Source organism: Vombatus ursinus, unplaced genomic scaffold (genome assembly GCF_900497805.2).
Source record: "Vombatus ursinus unplaced genomic scaffold, bare-nosed wombat genome assembly UNPS02014772.1, whole genome shotgun sequence".
In the NCBI taxonomy this organism is placed as follows: domain Eukaryota; kingdom Metazoa; phylum Chordata; class Mammalia; order Diprotodontia; family Vombatidae; genus Vombatus; species Vombatus ursinus.
This window is the reverse complement of record NW_020954550.1, coordinates 38,411,285-38,424,914: the sequence shown is the minus strand read 5'-3', so window position 1 is coordinate 38,424,914 and position 13,630 is coordinate 38,411,285. Positions and strand designations below refer to the sequence as shown.

At 38.6% G+C, this 13,630-nt stretch overlaps 1 protein-coding gene across 1 annotated transcript in view; it reads left to right on the top strand.

Moving 5' to 3' along the window:
* Positions 1-5,695: 5,695 nt before the first annotated feature.
* SLC1A3 (solute carrier family 1 member 3) overlaps positions 5,696-13,630 on the top strand; it is a 104,150-nt gene continuing 96,215 nt past the window's right edge. The window contains exons 1-2 of the mRNA XM_027863525.1: positions 5,696-5,838; positions 7,376-7,661. Coding sequence (XP_027719326.1) covers positions 7,481-7,661 — 181 coding nt within the window. The 5' untranslated portion in view covers positions 5,696-5,838; positions 7,376-7,480. The remainder of the gene's footprint in view (positions 5,839-7,375; positions 7,662-13,630) is intronic.

Genomic DNA, 13,630 nt, shown 5'->3' with positions numbered 1-13,630 from the left:
ACTTCCAGACCCTTTCATGCAATTTGTACAGATTCAATACAATACCCCCTTACAATACCACAGCTGATTCTGCCCAGGGAGACTGAGATACAGTAAGATGGTGAATCATTAAAGAAAGATGAAATTATTTTCAGTATTTTCCATTTACCAAACTAAGAAAATAGACTCATCCAGAAGACTGAAAATGAAACATGCTACTTACCTCTTGCCACAGACATGAAAGATTTAAAATGCAGAATGAGACATATATCTTTGGACATGACCAATATGGGAATTTATTTTACTGGACTATGCATATTTGTCATGATAGATTTTTTCTTTTTTTAAAAAAAATATTCAATCAAGGGCAGTGGGAAGGAAAGATAAATGCTTATACTAGTTAATATTTTCTTAAAAAAGAAAAGCACATGGATTCATACATTTTAGAAAGATTTTCAACTAGACTTAACATAAAAAAGGGTTCTCAGGTAAACTCTGAAGCTTTAAAAATGTAGTTAGCTAAATATTCCAATATTCCAGTAAATTGAGTTTTTAATCTGTGCTGCACTTTGCCTTTGTCCTCATGGAAGTGACTGCAGTCTGCATACCCTACTCAGTCAAGAAAAGTTGGATACTCTATCTTGGGATGGATACCCCATTCCCTCCCCCTCAAAAGAAACCATATAATGACTTAATTTTTAATCCCCAAACACAACACCTCACCAGATTTTCACAGAATATTAACAACTGCATTGGTGTGCATTTACTTTTCTGCCTTACTGTTGAGATTAACCAAATTTCCTATGTCTGTCTCTCTAATCCCTTCAAATGAAATGTGACTATGACAAAGAGTGTTCAGTATGCCAATCTTCCATTTCTTTAGATTTCTACATCGAGAGAAAAGTGCAGCAGATATTAGAAGTATGCCTCACCTGTAAAGTCAAATAAATGGGTAGAAAAATGCATTCTATCAGCAGGTTGTCCAAGATATATTTTTGGTATATCTTCCCTACGGTGCTCCGAAGAAGGAATTCCCAGAACTCCCTTCGCCAGGACTGAAACCTTGTAACCAGCATGAACTTTGAACTTAAGACTCTTTCCATCTCATTTTCTCACTAGATTTTATTGCATCTAACAAAACTTTCAGTGGTGAATTACTTCCCCTCTCAACAGTACCCCAGGCTCCCACAAAGCCTCCTTGATAGAAAATACTGAAATTGTTTCTCAAAAGGCATTAGTGCTTAGGGAGAAAAAGGGCAACCAGTTACTCCCCATATCAATGTTAATCCAGGGAATATACTTCAGCTTCTTCTCATTCCTGTCTAGCAAAGGAGATCATTCTGAGATGCCACTCAATTAAAACCAGAAGAGCACAGCAGGGACTGGGAGGTTATCTGGTTTAAACCCCTCATTTTTTAAAACAAATTACATCATTTACTCTCCATGTAAGTTTATATCTTTTATCCCCCCAGTGGCCCTTATTTTTTCACATATGTTTATTTTATTTTATTTTATTTTTAATTAGACACAAATAGGTATATAGATGTAAAATTATTCTATACAACTTCTATTTATCAGATGGATGCAGATAGCATCTTTCTTCATATGTCCTTTATAGTTCATTTGGATATTTATAATAGTCAAATAATAGTCAAAATCGATCAATGCCATTATAATTAGGTGCTACACTGTGTGAAAAAGCTAAGTAAAAGCTAGCAGACTTCAGAGAAGAAGTTTGAAAGGTAAAAGCAAGAGTGTTTAGGCCACAAGTTAAGAAGGCATAAGTTTTTTTTTCATTTTTATTATTATCTTTTGTTTTTGAATCATCTACATTTCCAATATAACATCCCACCCCCAAGCATCCCTTATAAAAAAGAATCAAAAGGGAGAGAGAAAAAAAGGAGAGGAGGGAGGAGAAAAAGAGAGAGAGGGAGAGAGAGAAAGAAAGAGAGAAAGAGAGATTCAGTAAAACTTACCTATACATCAACCACTTCATTGCATAAAGAGTTCCACGGGTATAATCTCCTGCCTCTGCAAAGATGAAAGGGAAGTGCCTCCTTATAACTCTTCTCTGGGACCATTTTTTCTAAAACTCTTCTCTGAAGCTATTTATTTTAACCAGGATTTTTACTGTAATTTAGCATTCAGTTTGGATAGTTTTGTTGCTGTGTGCTGGGTGTGGAGTCAGGCAAGACTGGAGTACAAATCTGGCCCCCGACACTTAGTAGTTGTGCGACCTAGGCAAGTCACTTAACCCATTTGCCTCGGTTTCCTCACAAGTAAAATGGAGATAATAACAGCACCTACTTCCCAAGGTTGTAATGAGGATCAAAAGAGATAGTATTCATAAAGTACGGTACCTAGCATATAATAAGTACTATGTAAATGCAAACTATTGTTACTATTATTATTGTTGTTGTCATATATAGTGTTTTCCTCATTCTTGTTTAATTTTGTATCAGCACATAAAAGTATTTCCAAGTTGGTCTGTATTTTCATTGAATTCATTTCTTATGGTGTAGTAATATTCTATTAGATTTGTGAAGCATCTTCTTTGTTCTTTGCTACTGTATCTCTGAGGATTCTTATTCCAACTCCCATTCTCACAGGGTGCCAGACAGGGCTGTACTGGAGCCAGCTCTAACTGGCTTCCCAAAGCTCATTGTTAAATTTTTTTGTGTAAACGTTCATACCTCAGAAATTGGCAATCACTACAAATCAGGGCTTGATTTATTATTTTATTGATTTCTAGACTTTAAAAAGTGTTAATAATGCAGAATAAACTTAAATGTGTTTGCCTACATTTTTTTCCTGAGGGCCTGGATGTTAAATATTTACTAGCACATCCCTGAATTGGTTTATAAACATTGCTTGAGCACAGCAGGACAGCAGCAGACCAGCTCATGGAGTGAAGTTATCACCAGCTTGGAAGCCTGGTGACTGGAAGTTAATGATAATAATAATAATAACATGATAGGCACTTATAGCACTTAGAGATTTGAAAAATACTTTACATTCGTTATCTCATTTGAGTCTCACAATACTCTTGGTGCCAGAGAATATTACATGTCCCTCTCAGAATTCTAGGGGTATACCAAAAGAATAAGGAGGGCTTCCTCCAAAATGATCAATTGAGAATAATTCTAGTCAAATAGCCTTAAGTAGATTTTAGAAACGAGTATTTACTAAGGAGAAAGAGTAAGGACAGTTGGTAGGAACCTCCCCTCCAAAAGCTTGTGACCCACTCTTCCACAAGTACATAGAGTGCAGAAAAAATGGGCTCAAGCTTGGAGAACACATGTGGCAAAGGCGTATGACACAGCTCCTGGCTGCTAGAAGTCTTCTTCTGCCCTTCATAAAGTGTTCAAGAAGGTTCCCTTAAGCACAGGATGGTTTCTTTGCTGGGATCCTTGTACAACTTGTTGCTGGTCCTTCTTGAAGAGGAGCAATGACATCACAAAGGTAATATCTTGACTTGCCCTTGAATTGGATTTAAGTGAGGTAGAGCTGCACAAACTCATCAGTCTCACTCTCTCCCCCAGACTCATTGGAGTCCAGTGACAAGACCTTGGCCTTTTTAAATGAAGGTCTTTCCCAGATGTCAGTTTAGGGCCAGTCTATTCTTGGCTCCCAAAGCAGGAGCTAGATTAACTGACCCAGAAATGATATAAGGACACAATGAGAACAGGGAAAGTCCAACATCCTTTGGACTTTTTGAAGCACACACGTTCATATTCCAACCAAAGAGAAGGAGACCAAGGCCAAGGCAGGAACCAGGGTTCCTCCTTTCCTCCAAAGAAATTATTTTTTACTGGACCTCTAGCCATTTGGTAGAGCTCTCCCCCTCCAGCTCTCTTGATGCTTTTATACAGGACCCAGAGAGTGTGGGAAAATCCATTAACCAACTGGAAGAGATTGACAATCATTTCATTTTATTCAATAGCTTTAAAAACTTCATACTTAGTCTATAGCCTATGATTGAGATTGAATGATCTACTGGGCATCTTATCACTTAAAGTAGAGTGGGTTAACTTGATTTCGATTTACTGATTAAACCACCTCACTTTTACCATACTAGGAAAAATGCTACTATAAATATTTTCATGTATATGTGACCTCCTTGTGGTATCTGTCTAGCAGTGGGATTTCTGGATCAGAGAATATTGAGGTTTTAATCACTTTCTTCGCATAATTCAGAAATATTGTTGAACCATAGCCAGTATTTTACCTTATATGTATTTATGAGAGGCAATGAGTGGCAAGGCTAGGAAACAGGCCTCAGAGCCAAGAAGCTTGTTTCAAGTTCTGCTTGTGACACACACCAGCCGTGTGACCAAGGGCAAGTCATCTTTTGTGCCCCGGGTGACTTCTTAAATTGAAGAGCAATTATTGATTGGCAGAGATAAAAACAGTTGCCTCTATTAATGAAATATCACACTTTGGAACCCTCTCTTCCCTTCATAACCTTGATGATTACAATCATTTACCAATCTCTAATTTCTTGTTAAGAATGACACAACTGTCATTGGGTGAGGCTTTTCTCCTCCACGTTCTCTCCTAATTTGCCTGTAGAAAAAAGAATTGGTATACCTTTGGGTTACCAGGCAAAAATGGGCCAGATATCACAAGGTGACACTGAAATTTTTTGAACAATAATATAGGATGATTACTGTGATTTGGCGCCTATCCTTCCATTCTTTTTGAACTGTTTTCTTTGCCCAACAGGTCATAAGCTTTGGGGGTGATTCATGCTTAAAAAAATGATATTGATTCTCAGCACTCCCCCCTCCAATCTATTTTCCTTTTGAGAAAAGTGGATTAGAACCAGAAGTTACATTCTCCATGTAATGAGGTTTGTTGAATTACTGAAAATAGTTCAGCATCCTTTCTCATTTGAGCCACTTAAACCCCAAATTGCCTTTTGAAACCCAAAACTTCCTCCCAGGAAAAGCTGGCCTTTGCATTTGCATGTACTGCCCTTAAGAAAGGACTTACTTTTTTTTTTTTTTTAATTTTCTGCATTAGAAGAGACTGAGGGCTTGTATTTCCCTCCCCTGCTGGAGTGAGGGCAGCCAACGTGGGCTAAATTAGGTTTGTTATAATGGGTTTTTACCTATAGGCAGGTCTGATCTTGTCTTTGAGTAACTTTAGACAAAGTTGAGAAACGGAACAAGGCTTTTCCCCGTCTCCATACTTGATCATATTCCAGGTCTTTCCGGAATAATGTCAGGTTCCATTCCCTAGCCTGGAAAAAGACAGTCTTGCTCAACACGGTTGTTCCGCGGGGCAAAAGAGCATACACTCTCATACTTCTTTAAGAGAGAAACTGAGATGATGTTATGTAATTAAATTTAGTGTTCTGAAAGTCCGCTATGGAGCGTCTAATCATGAAGACTTCCAGTATTCTCCGTGTGTGTGTGTGTGTGTGTGTGTGTGTGTGTGTGTGTGTGTATTTCATCGTCAATTCTTCCTGGTCCTGATTTTGCATTTCCAATGAAAGTAAATTGACAAAGCGTGGAAGTGGTCTAAAGAGAAAAACAAAGCAGCAAGCCTACCCTGAGAGTGCCAAGGCTAATCAATATTCCAGAAACCCTGGGGTTCTCCCCACCGTCTCCCCTCCTCTTCTGCGGTGTTTTCATCCTCCCCCACCCCCCACCCCCCAGCCCAGATCCCAGTCTCCTCCCCTTTTCTTAAGTTGCCCTGATAGTAAGTTGCTGTTTCAGAGCAGAGCACATGCAGAGTGTCAGCGCTAGCCTGGCCCTCTTTCCCTGCGTTTCGTTAGCCGCCGCTGTACCTGCTGAGGGATTTTACCTTGTCCCTTGCCTGCTGGGGCTCCAAACCACTGCAGAATCTGAAAAGGTAAGTTTAACACCTATAACTCTTGCCCGGTTTCGTTTTTCATCCTCTGGCTTTGTCAAAGTGTTTTGTTTTCCGAGGCAAAGGAGTTGGGAGAGTGAGCTAGCTAGCCATTTTGGTAGATAAAGTGCATGCTTAGTATTTGAACGTCGTTCCAATCGCTTATTCAGTGAGATTCCAATCGCCTCTCCTAGTCTGGATTTATCATTCAGGCCAGGCTGGTGGCAGATTGTGGCCAAAGATATGGTAAGGTAACCAAGATGAGTTGATCAGTTGTAAAATTATTGAGAATGAGATTCTTGCTAAGTAAAAAAATCTGTTCGCTTTCTTCTCCCCCTCACCCCACCCCCAAGCGACGCGTTTATCCGGTACTTTTAAACGTGATCGGGCATAGTCATCCTTCCCCCCCCCCCCATATACTCACACCTGCAATCTTATTTAAAAGTCCAAACTTATGGACAGCTGTCTTTTCCACACTTCTTTTTCGCTTCTGAAGAATCCCTCAATTTACATCCCCCTGACTATATGCAGTATCATCCTCAGACGTCCACAGATGCTTCCAATTCTGATTTTGATTCATCCTGGCAAGGATCTGCTATGAATTGGAAATATCATAGGGCAGTGACATGGAGCCCTGGACTATCAGAACAACTAACTTCCACCTAGGAAAGAGGTTTTTGCCTAATTTCTTTTTTGAATGATCAGTACATGAATAGACCTAGAAACTATGATAATGTTTGGAATGAAAATTAGATTAACCTCCTCATGAAGTCCAAATAACAAAGAAAAGCATTTGGAGAGCCCCAAACTAAGCAAATCAATGATAAAATGTCCACATTGGTATATTTTTATGCAATCAGAGACAAATGCTACTTTCTAGTTTGTTGTTGTAATAAGTGAAAATGAATTCTAGCCTCTGATACTTTACAGATGTGCTCAGAGTACTTTACACTTTTTTATGGAAAAAAAATAGTTACCCATATAAAACTGCCAAATCTATTTACTTGGTATAATATGCATTCAATAAAGTAGTAACCTCTCTGTCTCTCTCTCTCTCTGTCTCTCTCTCTCTCTCTCTCTCTCTCTCTCCATATTTATTATTTGAAACAAATATTCTTTTTCTCAATAAAAAGTAAGCCAATGTACTTAATTTATGTAGCAGAAAGACCGTGACTTCTGCATATTTAAATCTTGTGGCATTTTATATTGGAATACATACATCTGTAGTATGTGCACAAAATAAGTCTTCAAACGTTTATCAGGCACCTCTTATATACCATGGCAGGATAAGAAAGAAATAGAAAAAAAAAAAAAAAACAGTGCCTGCCAGCATCACCTAGATTTTCACACATGCACTCAAGCAAAATATGTGCAGTCTATTCTTGAAGCCTGGCACCGGAGAAGTGTTGCTGCTTCTTAGCACTAGGCTCTCTCCCACTCCAGACAATGTTGTGCAATGTTATTTACAGATGGGCCAGTAGTAGCTCTGATTGATCATTCCTGGAGTGTATGACAGAGTTCTGTGCCTCTTGTGTTCCAGCTGTGCTGTCTGGTACTAAGGAAGACAAGCACCTTGGGTTTCTCTGGAGAGGAGATTTGGCAGTTCTGATAAACGTTCATAGAAGACAGCACTCCCTGAAGCTCGATGACTAAAAGTAATGGAGAAGAGCACCGGCTGGGGGGTAGAATGGAGCGGTTCCAGCAAGGAGTCCGAAAACGGACACTCTTGGCTAAGAAGAAAGTACAGAGCATCACAAAGGAGGATGTTAAAAGTTATCTATTTCGGAATGCCTTTGTTCTCCTCACTGTCACCGCTGTCATTGTGGGTAAGTCATTGGATCCCAGAAGCATATCTTGTTTCTCTAGGGCATCTGGCAGCCCAGGAAAGTTATCAGATGGGCTAATTGTGAGTGATTGGAAGGCTATCTCCAGTTTTCTTCTAGATTTGCAGACATTTATAACAGGACAGTTTGTTGGCCTGTTTGGGGTGATATATGGTACACATGTGGAAATCTACTGGAAGCATCATTAAATGTTTTACAAAGCCATAGTTCATATAGAGAAAAGAAAGTATTTCAGAGGCAAGTGAGTGAAATATGGAAAAGTGCTAGATAAATGATAAAAAGCTATGCAAATGTACAGAATTGTTATCATCATTATGACTATTCAGAATGGAACTATAACTATTAGACAGGAGCAACATTTTTAAAAAACAAACTGGATTCTGCCAAAATGCAATTACCATACGCTGTCACTTCCACTTAAAGAAGATGTGCAATTAGCCTGTCAAAAAGGAGAGATACAGGTCTCCAATGTTAATTATAGGGTCATTTGCTGCTGAGCAAAAGCCAGATATCAAAGCGGAGCACCCAAAGGGCTGCAAAAGCTGAATGGAAAAAATGCTTTTATTTTGTTGAATGCTTTCCCTTGCACACAGGGCTCTTTCATTCTCATCTTTACAAAACTTGTTAGAAGCCTTTCTGTACTTCTAAACTTAAGGAAACTTTTCAAGCTATTATCAATTCTGCATTGTTGGAAGCCTGTGGATACTAATTTGTATTAATGAAATGTTATCATTTTACTTGACTGAAGTTCTACAAAGTTTTCCTTTGTAACTTCTAAGAGGCATTAAGATCCTACTCAAAAAAAGGCACTATCATATTTTCATATTTAGCATTTTTCCTAGACCAAAATATAAACTTTAAATTAGCTGTTTAAAAAGAAATGTCCCAAGTTTCAATAACTTCCCATCAAATAACAATAAATGAAATTTTGCTAAAATATCACTATGAAGAATTTCATCACAGTTATGAACACAAGCTTAGCATTTGCCGTGATTTTGGCTTATAGATAATTAATAACTGGTCATCTATAAATTGGTGAAATCCAGCAGACCACAAACACAAATAAAATATCCACCAACAAACAATACAAAACCAAGTTGCTCTAGTTACGAAATGAAATCTAAGTGAAAGTCATTAGCCATGACAAAAATTTGAGCAAATAGACTTCGATAGTACTGGCTGTGGTGCCAATTCCTAATTGTTTCATTGGTTGGTTGGTTGATCATAGGATTATGGATTCAGAGCTGGAAGGGTCCTTAGAAGATATCAGGTCCCACCCTTTTATTTTACAGAAGAGGAAATTGCAGTCTAGAGTTGTTAAGTGACAAGTCAATTAATGTCTAAAGTGCTATTCAAACTCAGGTCTTGAAGCCAGGTCCAAGCCCATGGTTCTATCAATTATGGCATACTTTCATGAATTTGGAGCTAGTCAAAGAAGAGATATCCATACTGGGCCAGGGAATTGATAATGGGATCATAAAACTTTCCTTGGTAGCTTAAACAGAAGAAGAATCTGAAAGCTTTTCCTATTTCATAGATATCAGTGGATTATTTGAAATATATTACTTTTTGTTACAAAACCCATTTTAGATAGTCTAAATAATGCTTAAGATCTTGTGAGAAATGTTAGAGAGAGAAGACAGAAGAAAGAGTAGAGAAGAGGAGAGAAAAGAAGAGAGGAGAGGAGAGAAGAGAAAAGAAGAAAAGGGAAGGGAAGGGAAGAGAAGAGTAGATTTTTCTAGACTTCTTAATAGAGTCCCATTGCCAATGATGGATAAATTTATATAGTACCCACCCTAGCTAGAACTTGTACAGTGGATCAGTAAATAACTATTATTTTTCTAAGCAGAAACTCTGCTACCTCTCTAGTAGTAAAGTCACTAAAGTGTCTTTTGTGTATGTTGTATAATAATTCAAGACCACTAGTTTTTCTTGTTGGCCATTTTCTCTTAGGAAAGAAGTGGAGAAGCCCATTAAAAAATGGAGTCTTCAGAGGGGTATTGTTTGTAGAATAGACTTGTTTGTGAGAAAGCCTGAATGAAGAGAAGTGATGTGGAGGCCAAAGAGAAAGTAGAATATTGTAGAAGGTTCCCAAGAAGTCAGTGAAAAGAACTAAGATCACTAATGAAAGGAAGACGATGCCAGTATTTAAAGGCCCAGTTACCATATTGGCGTTCTGATCCTCTCAAAGTGCAACTGAAGTTGCCAGGGGTGCCTTTCCTAAGAGCTGTGGGAAATGAGCTGAGAAAGATAACTTGGCTTAAAGCCTGTTTCATTGCCTTTGCTGACAGACATCCAATGGTAGGGGTGACAACAAGAAGACATTGACAAAGAGGGAAAATAAAAGACCTTACTGACAGTCAGGGAAACCATTTGGATTCTGCATCAACAATGTGTATAGTCAAATGGATGATTCAATAAGTCACCAAGAGAAAAGGAAGAGCCTTCTCATTAGGTGTGCTTTCCACTAAGGCACTTGTGTGAACAAAACCTGCATATATCTTATCACTGGGATGCATATGTACATTTATCAGCACCCCCACCACCCCAAGAAAGGGAGAAAGAACAAACCAGGATATTGTATTTGTTTGTTTGTTTGTTTTCGATTTGATTTCTATCACATAGGAAGATATAAAGACAATGGGACAGGTGCTAGAAAAGAATGAAGCCAAGGAAAAGTTATTCTCCCCAACTGAGGAGGCAAGTTCTGATTAATATTTGTCATTTTTAAACATTCAGGATACTTTTGGTAAAAATTACTGAGGACAACATTTGACACTTACTAGCTGTGTGACCCTGGGCAAGTCACTTAACCCCAATTGCCTAAAAAAAAAAAAAAAGAAAAATTACTGAGAATGAAATGTCTTCTTGTTGGTTTTTTGGTAGAAGGATTATGGAATTTTAAAGTAGAGAAATACCTTAGAAATCATTACCTAATTCTCTCATTTTGCAGATGAGGAGACCAAAACCCATACAGGTAAAGTGATTATGCCATGATTACACACATACTTAGTAAAAGGGCTGGGATCTGAACCTAGGTACTTAGACTCCAAATTCTATACAATAAATACACACTCAAAATATACATTCCATCTATGAAGCTGGGGGGTGGTATATAACTTTAATTTGTGCAATGAGGAGCACAGTTGCTGAAAAAGCACAAAACTATGACTGTTTTAGTGCTATTTCCTCCATGAGGCCTGGCCAAATTTTAGCCTGCCAATTTGACAAAATCTTTTATGGTAGGAAAGTCGTCTACACTATCTCCTAAATCTTCCATACACCAAGAGAGGAAGCAAGTTTTTCATGGATAGTGGACTGACCACAGAGGCAGAAAGACCTGGGTTCAAATCCTGCTTCAGGAATGAACTTTGTGTGTGACTATGGGTGAGTTATGTAATCTCTTTCTGCCCCAGGCAATATTCTAAGACTGACTACCTTATGGACCAATTACCATTTGGAATTTCTGGAATAGGTACTAGGAAGTCCCACCTACACTATGGATGAAAACAGGTCCAGACCAAAAAAGAAAGAAAAAAAAAAACAAAAGAAACTTATTCTAGGCGTTATGAAATACGGTAGCAGCAGATACAGAAACTAAGGGCCAAGCTAAACATTAAATAGCTTTGGTGGGATCTGTTGTCACAACAGTGGAGCTGCAGGAGCTGTTAAGTGATCTGGGTTTCCCAAACCATCAATACAAAGATATTATTGCCCTCCATTCCTCCAGGAAGACTTTCCTTGTTTCAGAGGGATTTGAGTCTTGTAGAGATGGTCCTGGGAACCAGGCAACTTAACTTGAGGAGAAGATAAATCCCTTGTCTCACTAAAGTTCTTGTCTTTTGTGAATATAGGGAATTCTCAGACTCTAGGTAAATATTTCATGGGATCGGCTGGAGTGATAGAGTGTGTTGTTGTTTGTCTTTTGTTCCATGACATCAGGAAGGTGATACCATGTCTTGCAAGTGAGTTGGGTTTAAGTGAAGGAGGGCAAAGTCACCAGCCTCACTTTCTCCTCCAGAGCCATCTGGGTCCAGTGGCAAGATATAGATCAGGATGACTGGAGATGGCCCTCTGATGGAGTATGCATGGAGCATGGGGCAACATTGGCTCAATCACTGCTTGAATTATCAGCCCTTCTCAGGTACTTCATCAGTGTAGAACAAGTTCTAAGACCTTCAGCAAGTTTCCACAGAGGCACTTTAAGAGAAGGGATGTTAAAAAATGTTTTAAAGAAGAATTGATGGGATCTTCTTCATCTGTATATATCTCGAACGTACATAGTTACTTGCATGTCATTGGTCCCATTTGAATGTGAGCTCCTTGAGAGCAGGGACCATGTTTTTGCCTTTCTTTGTATCTTAAGCACTTAACATAGTTCTAGAACATAGTAAGCATTTAACAATTGTTTACTAACTGACAGAGGCAGACTCTAAAGGAAAAAGCAAAAAGGCCAAATTGTCTGGATTATAGAGTGTGGGAAAGGAAGTAATATATAAAAAGTTGGAAAAGTAGGTTGGAGCCAGTTGGGAAGTCAACAAGTCAAGTCAACAAACAATAAAATATTGTCAGGAAGGAGTTTAAGTTTAAGAGACATCCATCACTCATTGGTAGCAAATTGGTTTCATAAGTTGTTTCTATAAACAGTGAACCTGGTGATCCCAGTGTATAAGATACTCCATAATTATAAGTTGGATTCCTGAGGGAACTGCATTGACCCTGGCTAACTCTTACATATTTCAGGACCTGAAATTTCATTAATGTAGGTATTCCCTCCATTGTCACAGTTCATAACCCCTTTATAAATTAGCAAATGGCTTTCTACTGTTGTTTCAGCTGAAAAAATTATCACCCTGCAACCAATCTGGTGATAAACCTCCCCAGACTTAGCTAGGAAGGTTCCTGAACAATAAACATAATAGTGTATCTATCAGTCAGTCAACAATCATTTAGTAAGCACTTATTCCGTGCCAGACACTGCTAAATGTTAGGTATACAAAGAAAGGCAAAAGACAAAGAGCACACAGTTTAGTGAGCAATACCATCTTACCACATAAAAATATAATATAGAGACCTGGAAGATTTAGCATAGTGTCTAGTGTGTAGTCGGTAATTATTAAATATTTATTGGTTGATGGATTGATTGAGAGAGCCACAGTAGCATGGGGTAACCTTGGCTCACCACAGCATTAGATGTCCAGGCTAAATATTTAGGAAAAAATAGCTGATGTTTGTTTTCAGAGCTATCAATTTGGGGATAATGCCTAGACATACTAAAACTGGAGATGGAGGACATGAGAATGTGGTAAGATAAGGGGGAGTATTCCAGGGTTTGGAGTCAAGGGAGTTGGGTTCTAGTCATATATTTACCATTTAGCAGCTGCATGAGCTTGGGCAGGTCATTTTATCTCTTTATGCCTCTGTTTTCTCAGCTGCCAAATGAAGGAGTTAATTTAAATGATCTCTAAATTCCCTTTTAATACCTGACATTCTGTGTATGAGAATCCCTGGTGCTCTCCAGCACAACAATCTGGGCTCACTGCTTTGGAGCTCTCCATGGTGTAAGTGTACATTCAACATAGTACCTACCTTTTCTATCAAGGGCCACTATCAGGGGTATAAATAAGCCTACTAGTAGAAAAACAGTGAGATTTCAGCACTACTACTCCATGAATGTGAGGCAGGGATAAAGGAGGTCAGAGATGTAGACTAATTTCTGCCAGCCTTATCTTACCTTAGAGGCCCTATAGTGTAGTGGAAAGAGAAGTAGACAAAAAATCAAAGGGTTCTGGGTCTGGCCCCAACTTTGCCACCAGTGCCTGTGTAACCCTGGACATATCACTTAACCTCTTTGAACTTCAGGATCGTCTCCTATAAAACAATGGGGTGACCTCTAAGGTGACCTCTAAGGAAGGTCTCTTTCAGCTCAGTCTGTGATTTTATAATCTCTA